At 41.4% G+C, this 18,088-nt stretch overlaps 2 protein-coding genes across 4 annotated transcripts in view; both read right to left on the bottom strand.

Annotated features, from left to right (window-relative positions):
• Positions 1–581: 581 nt before the first annotated feature.
• LOC147052334 (uncharacterized) lies at positions 582–15,811 on the bottom strand. Its single transcript, XM_085918416.1, has 8 exons — positions 15,681–15,811; positions 5,364–5,663; positions 4,707–4,827; positions 4,429–4,601; positions 4,174–4,358; positions 3,948–4,089; positions 3,244–3,374; positions 582–2,792 (listed from the first exon to the last, which is right to left on the bottom strand). The coding sequence occupies exons 2-8, from the start codon at positions 5,404–5,406 to the stop codon at positions 1,974–1,976; spliced, it is 1,614 nt and encodes a 537-aa protein (XP_085774542.1). The 5' UTR covers positions 5,407–5,663; positions 15,681–15,811; the 3' UTR covers positions 582–1,973.
• The window catches only part of LOC147052335 (mannosyl-oligosaccharide 1,2-alpha-mannosidase IA), a 68,153-nt gene continuing 65,745 nt past the window's right edge, over positions 15,681–18,088 (bottom strand). For 2 of the 3 annotated variants that reach the window (XM_085918414.1, XM_085918415.1), the window contains exon 14: positions 16,898–17,902. In XM_085918414.1, the coding sequence (XP_085774540.1) occupies positions 17,752–17,902 (151 nt within the window). In that variant the 3' untranslated portion in view covers positions 16,898–17,751. Of the gene's footprint in view, positions 15,814–16,897; positions 17,903–18,088 lie in introns of those variants that run through there. The other variant, XR_015066917.1, reaches the window with a different exon arrangement.

Genomic DNA, 18,088 nt, shown 5'->3' on the forward strand with positions numbered 1-18,088 from the left:
AGCGCTAACACTGTGATGTAGCCATTTTGTCTGATCAAGATGTTGAGAAACGTCTCTTTGGAGTGGCTAGAAAGAACCAAATCCTAACCGCTAAAGAGTCCAGGTAGCTTCAATCTATTCGCTGGCAAACGTTTGCTTACGTTCCCTCTCTTGTCCCCATCAATGGGCCGGTTACAAAGCAAGACAACAGAAGCTTTCGGCAAAGCGATGGCTTCCAGTTAATTTGAACATGATTTGGTTTGATGCAGGAGCATGTTGGGTGATTTCTCAAAGGGAATGCTTAAAACAAAATTTATCATATAATTATTTTTTTCATCAGATTTTTCTCTTGGTGAAACTTGGTTCTTTGTCATTTCTCAGAGAAATGGGCAGTCACAAACCAGTAATCATTTTACAATCTGCTCCCCCGCACTGATTTTCTCCGTCCATGACTGAACAGCTCTGATGGGCAAAGAATCGCCGTTAAGAGAGTCGCGACAATACAGAAATACCTTCATGGGAAAGCTAAAAGGTAAGCAGAGCTGCAGAACTGTTACCTTCGTATTAAAATGGTGAAAAGAATCATGCACAAAATGTCTCCTTTAAATCTATATCACAGCTAAAAGCAAATGTCTCAATTTTATTCGACAAAAATCAGAGTGGCTCTATCAGCTCTGTATTCCCAGGACTATCTGAATGACCTGTAACGCCTCACCATATTCCATGATACACATCTCTAACTGACCAGCACTAATTACATCTGCACTCATGGGAAATTAAAGGCAGACTATAGGTGTTTTCTTTTTTTAATTTACCATAGAGAGGCAAATGAAAAACATCATAAACGTTCGCGTTGCTGGGATGCACTCAGTTGTCAGCGTGTAAAGTTCATTTCAGCAGAACAGTAAAACTTAATCAGGCCGGAACGAATATGAAATGAAAGCCTTCTCAAGCAGGAGCTACACAGCTCGGGTTTGGTCCCTTCAAAGTGTGGCTCGTACCTGTTTTTCATTGTCCTGTAATCTCGGATCTAGTGACGTGTACACACAAACACCTTTGAACCCGGCAACCACAAGCTGAGCCGCGATTGGTCGTTACGAGAGCCCTGAGCAATTGTGATGTCATTTTCAGTCGAACGCAAGTGGTAAAATGGCGCCCACCCCTGAGGTGGATAAAAACGGAGGGATTTTGCTGCTTAATTCAGACTTAATTAAAATTCCATGAAAGGTCAAACATTTCCAATGGGTCCAAATCTTCTGGTTTGCTCATTTCCCATAAGTTACATCTCTGTTTTATCCAGAACACTCTCTCGTCATTACTTTACAGCTTGTATATCAACAAAAATCTGACCTAAATATGTTATCAGTGTCATTTGAACCTTGCCCGTAGGCTTTTGAGTATGTTGACCGCTCTATTTACACGCTGGTGCGGAACTAGCAAACACTAAAGCGAACAAACCAGACCACAAAGTTAACAGTAAATAGAATAACAATTTACAAAAAACATTGCAAAAAAAAAATCACACTTGAAAACATATGTACATCTTCATAAAAAATGACAAGTCAACAGGATTGAAGGAGATAACGTTGATTTATGACGTTGCAAATGAGTGTCTTGTGACAACTTTGCCTCTTGTTGAACAAACTTGACGTCTACCATCTGCTCTCCAATCACATAAAGCAGAGCACACCCTGTTACCACCTTATGTAGACTTTGAAATATTTTCGCAACCAGTGCTTACAGATATTCACAGTAATTCTGACTTTCCTTCTGGGTAAGCATTGGTTAGGTCGAACGGAAATCAATCTGAAAGGCCAAATGCCTCCACAAATTCGCGATAAGATCCCAAAGTCTTTGGCAAATCACTATCATACACATTTTTTCTGGTGGAGCTAAAACTGAAAGTCCTTGCCTCGTCTTTTTGTTTTTGTTTTTGCGGAGTCAAAAGTCGCTAAAAAATACAGTAAAAAATAATAGCTTAAAAAGATCAGGTATTAATCTTGTATTTGTAGTGCCCAATCTTCAAAAAATATTCCTGGTGATTCTGCGTTGTCATTGAACTCCCCATCCTCCGTTTCTGTCGAACTTGTGAAAGTCCAGTCGCAGTTACTTCTCATGAAGTCCTGATCATTGTTGGGTGTGGTGTTAAGAGGCAACCAGTTTTGTTTGTACCCCGATGCCGGGTTGGCCTCACCGGCTGGCACACTACTTCTTATGGAAATTCCAAGCGGTGCCAACGGAATTTGGTCGCAGTCTATCAGTACCGGCGTCCCGTCGACACACCCAGAGTCTGATGAGTCAAAGCTATCCAAGCGCTTGACAAGAGCCAAAACTGAAACGTTCCCAGATTTCAAGCAGTCGGAGAGCAGAGGCTTTCTCTCTACCTGGAAAGCCACAGATGCCAACTTCAGTTGTCCGTTGGTGTCTCGCACCGTGTTCAACTGTAGCTGTTCGGACAGATCCACGTCCAGGCGGGATGCGTTTTCCGCAAGGGTCCTCGGAAACACGTTTGGTTCTGTCGGAACCGCCCCCCCCAGGGAGCTGTAAACGACAGAGGACTGGCTACTGGAGGCCTGGCCTTTTGGCTTGCCCACCAATGACTCGGTCGCGCCCAGCCAGGGTTGACAAGGGTTGTCCTGCGGGGAATAGCCTCCAGGAGGTCTGACGCAAACCCCGTTTGGATTGAGCCCAACAGAAGCATACTTGTAGACATAGAGTGGATCAGTTTGAGCAGAGACCATTGCTCTGGAAATCAGCAGATTCCTCTCTGGGGGTTGGTGGACATTTGGCACTTCTCTGGCGGTACGTATTTCCTATTGTGAAAGGCAAACGACACATTCGGGGAAATGACTTTACCTCGTAGAAACGATCTAGTTTGCTATCAAGCTAGCGATTCATTGCAGAAAGAATATGACACCATCTTGAAAAACTCTCAAGTTCACTTGTAGGTAGGTCGAGGTACCAATGAACGCTGGCCCTGCTTGAGGTCTGTGGTATTTGTTGACATAGTACAAGAGAGAAACACATGTTTTCATTGTGTTCTGTTTACACACAAATAGGTCACCACAAAATGATGCTCAGTGAGGCTCCAAACTACTGTTGCAATTACCACAAGTCAATATTTACAGTCATTCAATGCCTTCAACTTTCGGACCCATGTGCCAAATCCTGTGGTACAGAGCTCGATTTTCCAGTTCATCCACCTTTCCAGATCCATGTGTTTGGACAGCAAAAGAAGAATATGAGAAGAATGTGATGACTCACCAGTGACCGAGGTGGCTTCCAGTCCATCCCGCCCTTCACGTAGACGCACACAGCTCCAAGCAACACTATGGCAATGATAACCAGGAGGGTGGCGGCCGTAAGCGGCCATGGTAGAATCTTGGCGAGATCACCTGGGGGAGTTAAGCAGAAGTTTGTTGTGAATGTACGCCACAAGTTCCTAATTTTTTTTGCTGTCAATCTAGATCTCAATCTACTGGTCTCTATTGACGACATGTTGTCTTCGGCGGGGACCGAAAAAAGTAAACAAGCCTATTTCAACAGAGTAAGGGTGGAGAAAGTAGTGTGCATGATGTGACGCTGTTATCATCTTGGAGTTAGTGACGATCGAGCAGGAGATTATTTTTCACGCAAGGTTTGGTCTCAACAATGGGACAAAGAAGGAAGAAAAGGTCACAAGCACTTTCTCACGTTAAGTCTTAACAGAGACACGATCTGCTTTAAATCGTGTCTGACAAAATAACCTCAAGGAATCAAGAATTTTATTGATTTAACTTTATTTATTTGATTCATTTAGTTAGTTAGTTTAAAATGTAGATGTAATTTTTGATGTCTTTAATTTATTTATTTTATTTATTTAACCATAACATGCATGCCAAGAAAGTCTGAAAGGACACTTGGACCCAGAACCTTCTGTAGTCTGAAATCTCGCAAGCTGTCAACCAAAGTAAGTGATGAGTGCCTACTTGGTAGGGTTGCGCAGAAATCGGCCTTCTCACTCTCCCAGCGACCCCACTCGCACAAAGGCTTGTAGACCACATAGCCGCAGTATTCACGTTCGCTGAATTTCAAGTCGAACTTATACTGAGCAGACAAGCCATGGTAGCCCTAGACACACATAAGAACAGAAATTGATCAGCAATTGCACAATCTAGTAAGTGAATTATGCAAAATCGTGTTTAGTGTATTTACCTGTACAGCTGACTTTGGGGAGGTGATCTTAATGGTATATGCAATGGACGTATTGACGGGACCGGTTTTGCTCTTCCTGATAATGTCCGCCAGGGAAACATCATTCGGCCCCAACGGAAGCGTGGCTCTAACAAACAAGGACGCCGGCGTCACGCTTGTAAACAAGATGGCTTTGCCCAGAATAGCTGTAGGGGACACGGAATAAAGTCCGACACGGTTCAAAATGGACTCCCGTATGCCGACGTGCTGACTTACTGTGCGCGACCGGGTTGAGCCTGGTGGTGCGTCCATGGAACCGACCGTTGGCGAATACCTGCGCCAGGTAATAAACATCGGGGAGCGACGGGGTTTCCGTCGTCAGGTCGCAGTGAAGAGCCGTGATGTTATGACACTCCTTCTTGATCTGGAAATTATGTTTCGAATCGTACCTGCAATGAGTTTGGGGGACCAAATGAAGTTGATACTGCAGTAGTTTTTGTGCCCTGCCACAGACCAGCGGCTGTTACGCAATACTTATACCCCTGGTTCTGTACCTCTTGTACTGGACGCTGTAGAGGACCTTTTGGTCTGTGGACGAAGGCTCCGCCGCGGTCCAGGTGAGCACATTGTAAAAATTCTTGGATTCAAAGAACACGTCTCCGGTGGAAAGACAAGCTGTCACACACAAACCGGGGGCAAAGTCTATTTGAGTCATTTCAGTGCGCGATAATTTCCAGTCTTTGTTCGCTCGCTTCAAACTAATATCTTCAATCAGTAACATGATGTATTTTGCTTAATAGGATGACTTTAAGTAAGTTGAGACAAAAAAAGTCACTAGTTGTTTCCCATGAGCCGTACACTTCATGCGCTCTATTTTATAGCCCGAGCATTTAATAAATAAGTCGCACATACACAATAAAATGAGCCGGGGCTGTATTAGTGTTAAATGTTATCACCCTTGGAGTCAGTCGCAGGCAAGCAAGACAAAAGATTGAAGCAGTCCATTTGGACAATTTGCATTTTTATCAGCCATGTAATGAGTTCATCAATATCACGTCAGGTGAAGAAGTTGATCATAAAATAGGGTTTTTTCCATTAGTGCCTGATAGAACATCCCAAATAGAAGACTCCTCCTTGCTTTTAATTCCAGGCATTTAGTTTTTGTTTTTACAACATCAATTTGATTGAAAATGGAATAGAAAGACACTCACCGTAGCAGAAGAGAAGGAGAATAATGACTTTGACAGACCACATCTTTTCTGGATTGTTTGTTTTCCGAAGTGTTAAATGACAGCACAATTACGTATAGTTCAAAGACACCTTGGGTTTCTCGCCGTCACTGCCAGCCATCCTCAGGGCGCTCTGCTCAAAGGAGTGCGCAGGTGTACTTTTCTCACCTCGCTTCCTGATATTCTGCTCACAGGATGTCACACCTTTTTCTTTTCTCTTTTTTATTCAACTCTCCTACTCGTGAGTGGCTACAGGTCATCCAGACAAAGCATATCCTCCCTCTAAAAACGAAAGAGAAAGATTAACTGCAATGCCTGGATAAGGTATGTCATGAGCATGTTTTTCAGGTTCTCAAATAGGAACACGCTCTGGAATATTTTATTATCATAGACTTTCACTAGCTGGGTAAAAGTGAGTTGGGTGTTCTGTTTTGGGTTTTGTATGTTACAGTTACCATTAGATTTTGATCTACTTTCAGCCTCGCCCTCAAGGTCAGGAGATTTAATGTTAGTGGAGATTACGCGAGTGGGTCTGATATACGTGCTGTGGATTAGATTCACCCAATGCAGTCGGAATTTTTGAGAGGACTCAAAAAAAGTGCTTCCTTTTTAGGAATATATTATATGCCGGGGAAAGCAATTTCCTTCATTTAGAATCAAATTTGCTGATAGTACGGTTTTCGTTATAATATATTAGTGCACCGGTTCCACTGTAATTAAACTCTGACTTGCCCTTGATCGTTGTGTTTATCAGGAATTTTGTCTTGTTTGGGGTGGGCGTTTCCTTTACCACAAGAGACAATTATAATAATCTTACATTCTTAGTATACATATAACCATCGGTGTGATGTCAGTGGCCGTGACAGGAAGAAATGGAAGCCACAGAGAATTGGAAGAGAACATGCCTAGACTGCCCTGATTCACACCTTTTGCATCTGGGGATACGCTTCAGTTCGCCCGCCACACTAATGAGGACAAGGCCTATAGGAAATGGATGGTCAATATGCTTTTAACCAACAATCAATCCCACACCATTGGCTCACATCTTAACAATCAATTCAGTTCTCGATATAATAAGGCCATCCAACCGAGTTGCAATGAAATATTGTTTGCTTTCCTTAGCTTGTGATACCATTAAGTCAACTACGGATCGCCCGCCTGCCTGTACGAGCCCTCAAGGTCCGGTGCATTAATCAAGATGACAAAAACAAAACAATCAATAAAGTACACGTTTCGGACTTCTTGCGCTATGTGGCACCTCGGTTTCACTTCACGCCTCGCTGAGCGTGAATGCGAGTGAGAGCCTGTCCTCCAGGCGGAGGCGTCCCCGCTGAGGCCTCCCCCTGAGCGGCGGAAGAGCTTTGATGACGTCTGCTCGCAAAACCGAGATGAAGCGACTCTCTCTTCAAGAACATCATCAATGAATCATCGTTGGGCCTGTCTCGATGAATCACAGGCGACTCGCTCTCCAGCTTCTACCCGTCGCTCAGGCATAGCTACGTCTTTGATCAGTCGACACGGGGGAAGGTGGCAGTTCACCTAATCCAATCTTAGAACTCACGTGCTACTTTGCACATGTTAGCCGACGGCGTCTCCCATTTTAATACCGTGCCACCCACTGCTGTTGTGAGGCCGAAACATTGTACGATTTCATCTTTGTTTTGGTATTGTTAGATCAAAACCAGGGACTGTACTTTGATATGTTTTAAGGATACCATGCTAACTGGAACAGATAATTGTTTGTGCTGAGACAAAAGCAAAGTTCTAAAGCAGACAGCTGCAAAGAAGGGTAAATGTACCCAAGACAAAGGTAGCGCCGCTCCAAATACATCACACAATCAAACGGCCATCGCTCAGCGGGCAAAATAAACAGAGCACAATGACTCGACGGCCTTTTGAAAACATCAATCTTTTGCAGCTTTCTTGGCTCATTGGCGACGCATGACAGATAAATCCCGGGAAGTTAATTAAACACAACAACCAAGGCCAGGAGGTGCCGCCATGATGACTCGAGAATGTATGTCGTCCCAAACAAGTACAGCGAAAAACAGATTGAATTCCCTCGACGACACGCCCGTGAATGGGCACATAATGATTTTTTTTTTCCCCACACTGTGCCCTTTTGCATGAATTAATGAGCAATGCTTTTGTATGTCAAAATCATCTGTTGTGTGTCTCGCGGTGAAGGCACTCATTTTAGTTGCCGCTATTAATTGTGCAATGCATGCAGTGACATTATCCCAAGCCATCAATTAATGTTATAATTAATATTGTGGGGTTGAGGATTGGGGGAAGCAATGTGAAGCCAGTGCGCGACGTGAAAATGATGGAAATGCAGCATGAAATTGGATTCATCGTAAGTAATAACTTCCGTTTTCCAACTCAAGTTGTGAATGTGTAGGTTGAGGCTATGAATCACCTGCGCAATAATTTATGAGCATGTTTTACTGATCCCCTGCCAGTGACGGATGAATAGAGTCCGAATTGCTCTAATTCGTTTAGATGCGATGTGGGGGGACAAAAAGCCATTTTCTAAGGAATGAACATTAGTCTTCCCCTTGCCCAAATATGCTTTTGCTTGCCATTTGTCTTTTTTCAAATGACCCTGAGAGGAGTTTGCAAAACCAGATCGTAGAGTTATACTTTTCTACTAGCCTACTACTCATTTTAATATATCGAGGGAAAATTCAAGTCGCATTTGTTTGTTGTACACCACACAGAAGCGGATAACACATAGAGGAATGTAAGGAGAGCTGTCTAAGCCAGTGGGGCACCAAATACATTTTTATATTACTGTGATCCTCCAATTTCAAAACTTAAATCCTATAAGATGAACGACTCCCACCCTTTGTAATACAAACCAAGCAAAAATAAACCAAACCAAAATCAAACCAAAGACATAAACAAACCAAACCATAACAAACTAAAACAAAGCACTTACAATGAGGAACTAACCAAAACAGGAACAGGAACGAGCCTAGACTTTCAACAAATATCCAAGTATAAATTTGCTGCCAAAAATCAATGCACGTGTGAATTTGCGAATGTCAAATTACGAATATGCAGAGATTCACTATATATGGCTAGCGTGCCACGTTGAAAATGCTGTCCGTCGCGTCATCACAATACTCGTGACCTTCATGACCCTAAGATAACTTGGCGACATTTGTCAAGTTATTGCCATTCAGGCTTAATATCCTCGTCGGCCGAGCGCCCCGTCCTCCATTAAAGTGTTGTCACTAAGCTGGTAAGCGGCGCGTGCGCGTCCGCTCTGGGGTTTGTCTCAAATTCGCCAAGCCGCTTTGGACGACACGGCTGACTTCAAGCACATAATGCCGCCCTTCAAAAGCGGTCAACTCTGAAATGAAATAAAGCCAAAGGTACATAACAGAACAAAAGACTCCATATGCCTGCAACCCGATTCACTTTGAACTCGTTTCGACTGAATTCAATGCGACTAAATAAGCTGTGTTTAAAACTTCTGTCACCAGGAAGTCTTTGAGTCCTTCTGTGACGACAAAAACAAACAAACAAAAATCCCGGAAAATAAAAAGAGAAGAATGATTCAAATGCGCTCTGACTTCATCTGTCACGACAGGCTCAAGGTTATCTGGCCTCTCCCGCAAAGCAATTCGTAGCCGCTCTCGCAAAGCATGCATCCGTCTTTGTGTGGCGGAAAGAAGAGTGATTTCTAAGAGTTCTTCCAATAGAGTCTCCTCAAAACTCATCTCCTACTTCAATGAGATTTTTTAGAGAGATATTGTATTGTTGAGTATTTCTCTTGTATTCTATCTGTGTAGCTTACTAGCTATCCAGCCAGCTGCGTATCAACAGCTGCTAGCTAGCTTTTAAAGTATCTTTCAATTAGATGAGCCTGTGGATTATTAAATGTGAAAAAAAATACATCTTTATTTGTTAATTACCTCAAATGTGTTTATGACTAGAATGAGAGCAGTCTCATGTGCGCAAAACCGTAACAACCCTAAGCAGTTATTGAAAAACTTAGGAACCATTTTGAATTTAGCAGAAACCAGCAGTCAGCAGAAATGATCAAATATGAAATTTCCCAATCTAAATAAATGCTTTCTGTGTCATGTTTTGTAACACATATGGCTGACAATCTGTTAAAAGGCTTTAAAATCACCCGTCCAACCTGACCTTTTCCCTACGAAATCAGCACAGACTGTTTAGCCCACGGGTGTGCTCGCCTGCATATTTAATCTAAGTGTGCGTTGGCAAATTAAAAACACAACGAGAATGTCACGACATCCAGTGTGAGTTTACAAAAATCCATCTGCAAAAAAGGTCACATATCCCCTCTCCCCCCGTCCTTCTTCTACCCTTTCCTATGTGCTATGACTGTCAGTTTTCTATGAAGAGCGGTGAGCAGCTATCGAGCTGTCACATCTTATCTTCAGTGTGCACTCTTTTCAGTGAAAAAAAAAAAAAGAAGCGGCAGTCGAACCGAGGCTCAGCGGGTACTTTGCCATTAAAAAATAATAACAACAACAACAAGCGAGTCTGGCAGCTTTTGCCGTGTATTCCAAGCATTCAGAGAGTCGTTTGCTCACTGTGGGAGACTTTTTTTTTTTACAGTGTTTGGGAGCATTTGTGGATCCTGTAAAAATTTAAAGAACTTACAAACTCCTTTCCACAAGTTGAAATAGTTCCAAGTGACTTAATAATACGCATGTGACTTGCTTTTGACAAAATTTCCCTGGGATGAAGACAGTCGTACAGTACTTCTATATGTTACTGCTGGTATAGATAGATGAACAAAGACACATTATTTGTAGCACATAAAGATATATCTGTATCATTATCATTATTTTGACATCTAAATATTGTTTTATTGTTAAAGTTTTACTTGATATGTTTTGATAAAAAGACCATTTTCTCTGCATTTTGGTCAGAAACCTGTTTATTTGGCGAAACCAACTCATGTTGTCCCAGATTACTAAAGATAGAAAAAAGTTAGAAATAACTTTTTTTCCTGAAAAAAAGGTGTCTATTCTTTCTTTTGTTAGGTTTTGTGCTTATACTGTTACAGGACAAAATATCCTGTAGGTCTTGAAAGATAATGTTCAAATGTTTTAAAATGTCAAGCAATTTATTGAAAACGTCTGATATGGAAACTCAGTGAGTTGAAAATAATTAAATGCAAAATAATTTTAACTAATTTATTAAATAATGATAACACTAGTACTACCAACAACAAGCCCTACAAGTTCCAAGTCCATCTGTTTGTACATTAGGTGCGCAAGATTTACTGACCCCTGCTGGTGCAACCACAACAGGAACCAATAAGCCTCATAGAGTGCTGAAGCTTATGATTATCTTTGAAATGTATTTGTTGTGCTCCTGGTGGACTTTGCAGGGCTGTCCTTTTGCACTGATAAATCTCTCCATGCTGATAAATCTCTCTCGCCCTCTCTGGTTGCTATCTGATTAGCTGGAGCGTGAAGCCGACTAGGATTCATTTCACCGCTGTCTCCCCTCGTTCCGTTCCGGCGTGTTGTTTCCCTTCCCAAACAAAGGCCTCGACAAGACACTAACAAACGGCGAGCATGCGTTGCTATCTGTGCTTTTTCATGCTTGCGCTCTTTTCGCAAACGCTAGTGTGCCGGAAGAATTTGATGAGCTTTGCCGTTTACATGAAAAAGACATTCGGGGGTTGGAAGAAGACACACAGGAAGTTGTGTGAATCGAGCAGACTCAAAGTACTCGTTACAGCCAGACTGACAAAATGAAAAACATCTTCCTTGAACTTTTAGAAGCTACACAGAAGAAGCAGCGCATGGGACCTATTGACTCGCAATCGGCGTGAACTAACCATTCACCAGAAACGTGAATGTTAGCATCACGTATGTGGCTTCATCACGTGGTCACCAGATGACGGGACACGACCACTCACTGAGTGATTATTAGCCAGCGGGCACCAAAGCACGTTGGCTCTAGACGGCCGCCACCACCACACCAGCTCATTTGTTCCCATAGCTCATTAAACCAAACAGCCCATCAGTGAGGTCCATGTTGCAATATAGAGCTTGAATAATTAGGGGAAAAAATGTGTCATAATACTTTTGGATCTAATGTTTTAGCTCAGCTCCGATCTTAACTTGTATAAGCTCTCTAGAAACCGGTCAAAGCGTTCCAACACAGCAGATGTTAGCCATGAAAATAATTTTGCTGTTCGCCCCCTCTGATTTCTTCTTCTTTTGTTATATAGAATAGATTTCATAGAGGAAGATGGAACGAAAATACTAAATATCTTCAGGGGAGCCTCACAAAGCAGAGTCGAGTGTTTTACCTCTTTTATACGTCTGAAAACAGGACACGCGGGGGAGGTTCACACCAGATAACATCACCGGTTCATATATATATGAATATATATTATATATATTTATATATATATATCTAAAAACACTGTACAATATGGGGCCGTTAATACGTATCAAAAAGTACGTTTCCTCCTCTTCTGGTACCTCCATACATCACCATTTCTCACGAGATGCCTTTAGCGTTTATTTAGTCTGAGACACCTGAGGGAAATTTACTCGTGACGGTCTGAAATACATTGATCTCGCCTTTGAGCTTGACTTCAGGCTTTCACTTTTCACACACTAGCCTCGTAATGAGAAGAACGGGCTTTTGGTGGTTGCCGTGGCAACCATGCATAACCTGCACTGTCTGTGGTAGGTTACACTGTGGACTGTGTTGTATAGAATTTATTCATATCTGACTTCAGAATGCTTGTAAGATTACTAGTGAGGCTAAACTTGTGCTACTAGTATGCAAAAATGTGCGGTTGTGGAAAAAATATTAGAAATAATGCACTGAATTGTCTTCCAAGTGAAGACAATAAGGCTAAATGTACATGGATCTCACGCTGGATTCAAGGATATTGAGTTAATTATCAAAAGGCTTCCTATTGTGAAGGGCAGAACTCATCTTAAAAGTCTACCCGGCACAATAGCTAGCTAAAAATGTCATGTTTACATTTGTGGGATGAGAGATCCCAGCATGGCGGCGCGCTATGTACACAAACTCCTATATGTTGGATTTATGTATAATTCACGCATGTAGATCATATTAATTATGAAAAGACCTATTACAGCGGTACTGAATAATTCCTGGATGCATTAAGAAGAACGTAGCGTATGCCGTGCATCCATTTTAGTTTCATCCTTGCAAGAACCTTGGGGAATGAGTGGCATGCTGTTTCACCAAGATAAAAGTGTTATTATGTGACACAAAGCAGCTCGCTTCGGTCAATTTACATGACAACAGGAGATTTGAGGCTGGTGTAGCGATACTGTACCGAAGAGGTCATCAAAATGGTTCCCGAGAGGCCATGTGAACAGCCGGCGGGCTTTTTCTAAAAAAATTAGCTCAGCGGTCATGTTCCGCTGTGATTTTCTAGGATTGTTGTGGAAGTGATTCTTTGAAAAAAAAGTCCACAGGACAAAAAAACAGGAAATTAAAATCTCAAGTGGAGATATAGCTGAAGCTCTCAAAAAGCGTAAAACCGTGACTCTCAAATCTCAGCCGTTGGGGCACACAGTAGCACGGTATTAGCCATCTCAGCTCACGATCATTCCAACCTCCGTGATGGAGCGTCCTCATTGATCTGCCGCTCACACCCCAGAGAGGGAAAAAAAACGACAACGACGGCGGGAGATATGAGAGCGCAAAATGATGAGGCGCCATTCATTCCTTTGCATCGAAGTTCTCGTGGGAATCGTTAATCGCAAATTCAAAACTGAATGGCTGCCATGGCGGCAGTAGCAGTTTGCAGAGAAATCAGATGATAAGATCTGATGAAAAGAAAATGGCCTTTGAATGCACCACTGATCTTCTTTAGCACTTTAACAGAGCCCCAGAGTAGAATTAGCATAAGATTGCATTGCTCCATAGCTAGGCTGCTAGGTTAGCATTCTAGATAGATTTACCAGAGCAGGCCGCTATTGGCATTATTTTGGGTGTAATTCCATAGTTGGCCAGTTGGTGGTGGCACACTTTGTGTTTAATACTGTAAATCGGAAAGAAGATTGAAAACATTTTCAAGATCAATGTCCTTTTTGATAACGAGAAAGTGATTATTGAATGTCTCAATGCTCTCCCCTCCTGCTTTTTACACCTACAGAAAGCAAAAGCTTGCTGGTTCATTATATAATGTATGGTTTTGGGCATAATAATTGATATTTATATTGAAATAAGTTGTTTTGTTTGGAGAAAAGATAAGATTTGTTTACTTAACAGAGGGATTGGTACGCAAATACAATATTTTTGTCTTATCTTTTGGATTAGCAACATAAACTGTGTTAAGATGGAATCCTTTAAAGATTCCTTGTCCTTTCCTGTCTCGCAATGACACCAAGTCACTCAATCAAAGTCAACTTTGCTACCTCCTTCCAGTCAAACTAATACGTTGACAAATCCAACAAGCTGTCATTTACCTCCGACTCGGCCGTGTTGTAAATTCACCCACGGCGACGAGGAGGCTTAATGAGAAGGCAGCTGGCATCCGCTACCTGGTGTAGTGTGGACCAAAAAGGCCTTTGAACGCTTTGTAAAAAGACAAGACAAGTGTGCGGGCTGTCAAAAGTGACACAATTTCCAATTTAGCTCCAATTCATTACAATTGATTACGACAGCTAAATTGTTGGCGGGAAATTGATTGAAATTGATTCTGTCACTGGATGCTCAATATTGCTGCTTTCGCCAGGTTTTACTCCTAAAAAGTAACAGTTGCATTGCGCTCAGACAAAGGACGGTGATGAGAGAATATTTAAATCATGGTTAAAATAAAATGTAACGTTAAATTAAAAATCGTACCTAAATAAATGGTTAAAAAAAAAACACAGTTCTTAAAGAGCCAATTAAGTTTGTTTAACTTAAATGCTGCTGAGCTGTACGGATACTTTTACAGGTCAGAAAATTCCGTAAAAACCGTGTGTATCCTGTGAAAAAATGTCACAACAAATCTCTCCCCATAGATCTGGCCCGTTGCTAGTTTATCTTAACTTATCCTCATGCTTTGAAAACATCAAATGGCTTTTTAACGGGCCTGTTTACAAGCCTCATATTCCCCACTTTGCGTCGGTTTCATTCATCAGAATCACGACGCTCTTTGATAAGTCCCGAGTGACAGACGGAGCCTTGCTCGTCATAAAAATAATTAATATAAGAGGCTATTATTGATGAAAATGACTTTATGCTCAATTAGCGAGATGCTCGCAAGATGCGTGTGTGGGCTCAACCGTCGTTTAAGTAATGACGTTCTCTGATTCCCACGATGCTGTGTCCGCAGATAAAACTGTATTTATTGATTGATTGGTTGATTGATTGATTGATTTTTGAGATGTCCTTTTCTTTGCTTAGGATATTTTTGTTGTAATGGCACAATAGGAAGTGTAGCCACAATTCCAAACAAAACTCCAATACCAAATACAGGACAGGAAATGTAAAATGCATAAATGAATCTTACAAATACAATTACATATACGCATTTATAGGCGTTCCCTCTCTGTCCTCAACAGAGTAAGCATTTTTACTTTATTTTAGTTTGATTACATAAAATTGTCCCCCCCGCCCCTCCACTTGTAAACGCACAAGGAAAGAGTGTACATTCAATATGGATCATTTTAAAAACCGCATCCAATTAAAAGCACGAGGCGCTTAATTAAAGGATTACGCCCACAACATAAACCCTCAAATGAGAAAACTTCATTACACCAAAGCACACATTAAGTCGTGGTTACTTGTACAGCCATTGAAGGGTGGCGACAGGCAGAAAAACAGTGACTGAACTGTGGATCTTAAATAATATAAATTAAATTAATGTCCTCATCTTGACTGTAAATCTTATGGAATTAAAAAGAATATATAAAATTCTATAACTGACGATATATTATATTCCTGACCTTACATCGTTACATCATACATTAAAATAAAAAAGCTATTTTGTTTTGTCACTTGAGATAGCGTTCATAATTAAAAACAATAGATCCAATGTAATCAATGAGAAAATCAATGTTAATGTACTCCACAGAGCTTACATAAGAAAAATGAGAAGAATGTGCACTCTGTGGTCGGGAATTTAAAATAATTTGGGGAAAAATATGATACTAAATAGAAATATTTAGTCTGCCTTTGTCTATATATCAGTAAACACAAAATGACGTCTTTAGCTGAATTTAAGTCAACATGAGTTGAAAATATTATTTTCAGCTTGGCATCACACTGTGAGATGAGCGACCAAAATAACGTGACGTGCATTTGTGCGTCCTTGCTGACCTCTGAACGCTGCTGACGAGGTGTCGGCCTGGCTCGCAGGAAGTTGAGGCCCATCTTTTTTTGCAGCGTTGGCATGACACCGTTCCGCCTCGTGTTCTGACAAGTGCCTCTCGGCCCCCCGCGGCTCTTCGCACTGCACAACCCACACACAATTGAGCTCGTTCAAATGCACGTAAGCATCCAATAAATGAGCCACTGAGGACTCAAAGTGAGCTCATTCCATTCTGCAGGAGAGTGCTTTAAAGTTTTCTGGCTGCAATAAAATCGAAGGTATTTGGACTTTGGTGATTTGTACGGCAATGTTTTCTTGTCTTTTTTTTTTTTACCCTCAGATTTTCCCCAAATAAAATGATTCTGGATTTAGATGATATTAGTTGCGTGATATGCAACGCGACAAAATAAGTGACTTGTCAGACTTGATGAGTTGCGAGCGGCTTGACATTTTTTTCATGTCAGATGATGACAAATGTGTTTACGGGAGCACAGAAGAGATGCTCCTGTTGTCTTGTTTGTTTGCCGTACGTCGTCCCAGAATACATCTGAGAGCTTTTTGAAAAGCGCTTCTTTGATTGGCGTCAAGACGCGTTGAGGATGTCTCGTGGAAGGAAAGTAGAGCTGTCGTGTCAAAGCTCGTCGCGATTGATGCCTCGCTTTTCGTCTCATTGGTCTTGTCACGTCGTCCAGCTCATCAACGACTACATATGGGATTCACGTTGCGCGTCTTAAGTAGCTGCGAAATGCAATTGGCAACAGCGGGCAGAAATAATTATGCACATCACTGGCTTGTTAGCCTCACATTATGAAAGACACAAGACACAGATGTGCTCAGAATTTACAATTATACCCTTTAAATGTGATCAAATAATTTTTTCATGCAGCAATACAGAACCAGACTCTCTGCTATATTACCTTTCCGACCCAAAAAGAGTTTTAAGAAAAGTTATAACTTAACGAAAAAGTCGCATTAGCTGCATAATAGTAAAAGAAACTTTCTTGTTTTATATCAATATACGTGTATATATATATATATATACCCAGTTATGCGTATTGATTCTCTCTCTCTCTCTTTCGCTCTTTCGCTCTTTCGCTCTCTCTCTCTCTCTCTCTATGTGGTGTCATTGAAACCCTATTTTAGGCTTTTGAAACCCTGTTTTAGGCTTTTTCAGTCATGTGACTAAATAATCAGTTAACAAAAAACAACACATTTCTTCTTTTAAAGGTACAAAGTTGCACAGCTCTTTATTCTTTTAAATCAGTATTTGAAAATACTCAACAACCAAAGTTAAACCGAACTTTAATAAGTCGTAATAATAAGAATTCAAATATCCGCAAAAAGTAGACTTAAAATCTTAATACTGTTGTTGTGTTTTTAACGTTAGTTTTCCTCCTTTTTCTTACGAAAACACCTGAGGGAAGCAAACCAACCGAACAAAAAGATCACAAAAGAACTAAGGAATGAAATATGTATATTTTTTTATGTACATCACTGATAATCAGTGTTGGTAGGAAAACCAGAAAAGGAACTGGAACAAGAAAACACATTTGGGCTTGGGAATGATTCTCAGAAACGATGTGTGCTCCCAAAAAGGCAAAAAAAAAAAAACCAAAAAAACAAGAGTCCATGTTTTGTCTACAATGGTCCCAGGGTGCATAAGACACTTTCCTGACATTTTTTGAGAAAGTTTCATCAAAAAACATGACATCAACAGTATATTCTGGAGCTCTTCATATTTCTTATTACATTTCAATGCTTAATTTTGACTGTAGGAATGTGGCGGGGAAAAGAAATCCTTTGGTCAGCGAAGCAAAATAATTCCTTTGGAGAAAAAAACCCCAACCCTGACAGACTCAAAGTGGTTTCCCCGACAGCATGGAGCTCATTTTCCTCACAGAGGAAAGAAAAAGTGTCTGCAAAAGCTTCATCTTGATTGTCCACCCAAAAAACAAATTCAAAAGATTAGACTATACAATCACAGCGTGAAAAAAACAAAACCCACCACGTCCTTTACTGGAAAGGAAGTTGAACGCATCCCTTGGAGCTGCGTGGAACAGATGGACGCAAAGGTCGTGGTCATCCGGAGAGCTTGTTCTTGTCCTGTACGGTGGCCGAAGCCTCCTGCAGGCAACTCTTGCGCACCACGGGGAGCGGGTGAGCCTCCGTGTTGAAGATCCAGTCCTCCGAGGGGAGGAGGTCGTCGTCGGAGAACAGGAGGTACAGATACCTGAAAACAAATGCTTCATGATCAACACACAGATTTTGTGTCTGGGCTTGGAAGTCAAATCATTTGTATCCCAAATCAACCATCCTCATTGAAATAAATGTAAGTGCCATTAATTCGTTCTAGAGTAAGAGACTAGCACCAGGCATACCGCAACATATGGTAAACCAGAGAATTTGACTAACTTAC

The sequence above is a fragment of the Syngnathus leptorhynchus genome, chromosome 8 (assembly GCF_054491065.1).
Source record: "Syngnathus leptorhynchus isolate UIUO chromosome 8, UIUO_Slep, whole genome shotgun sequence".
Classification (NCBI taxonomy): domain Eukaryota; kingdom Metazoa; phylum Chordata; class Actinopteri; order Syngnathiformes; family Syngnathidae; genus Syngnathus; species Syngnathus leptorhynchus.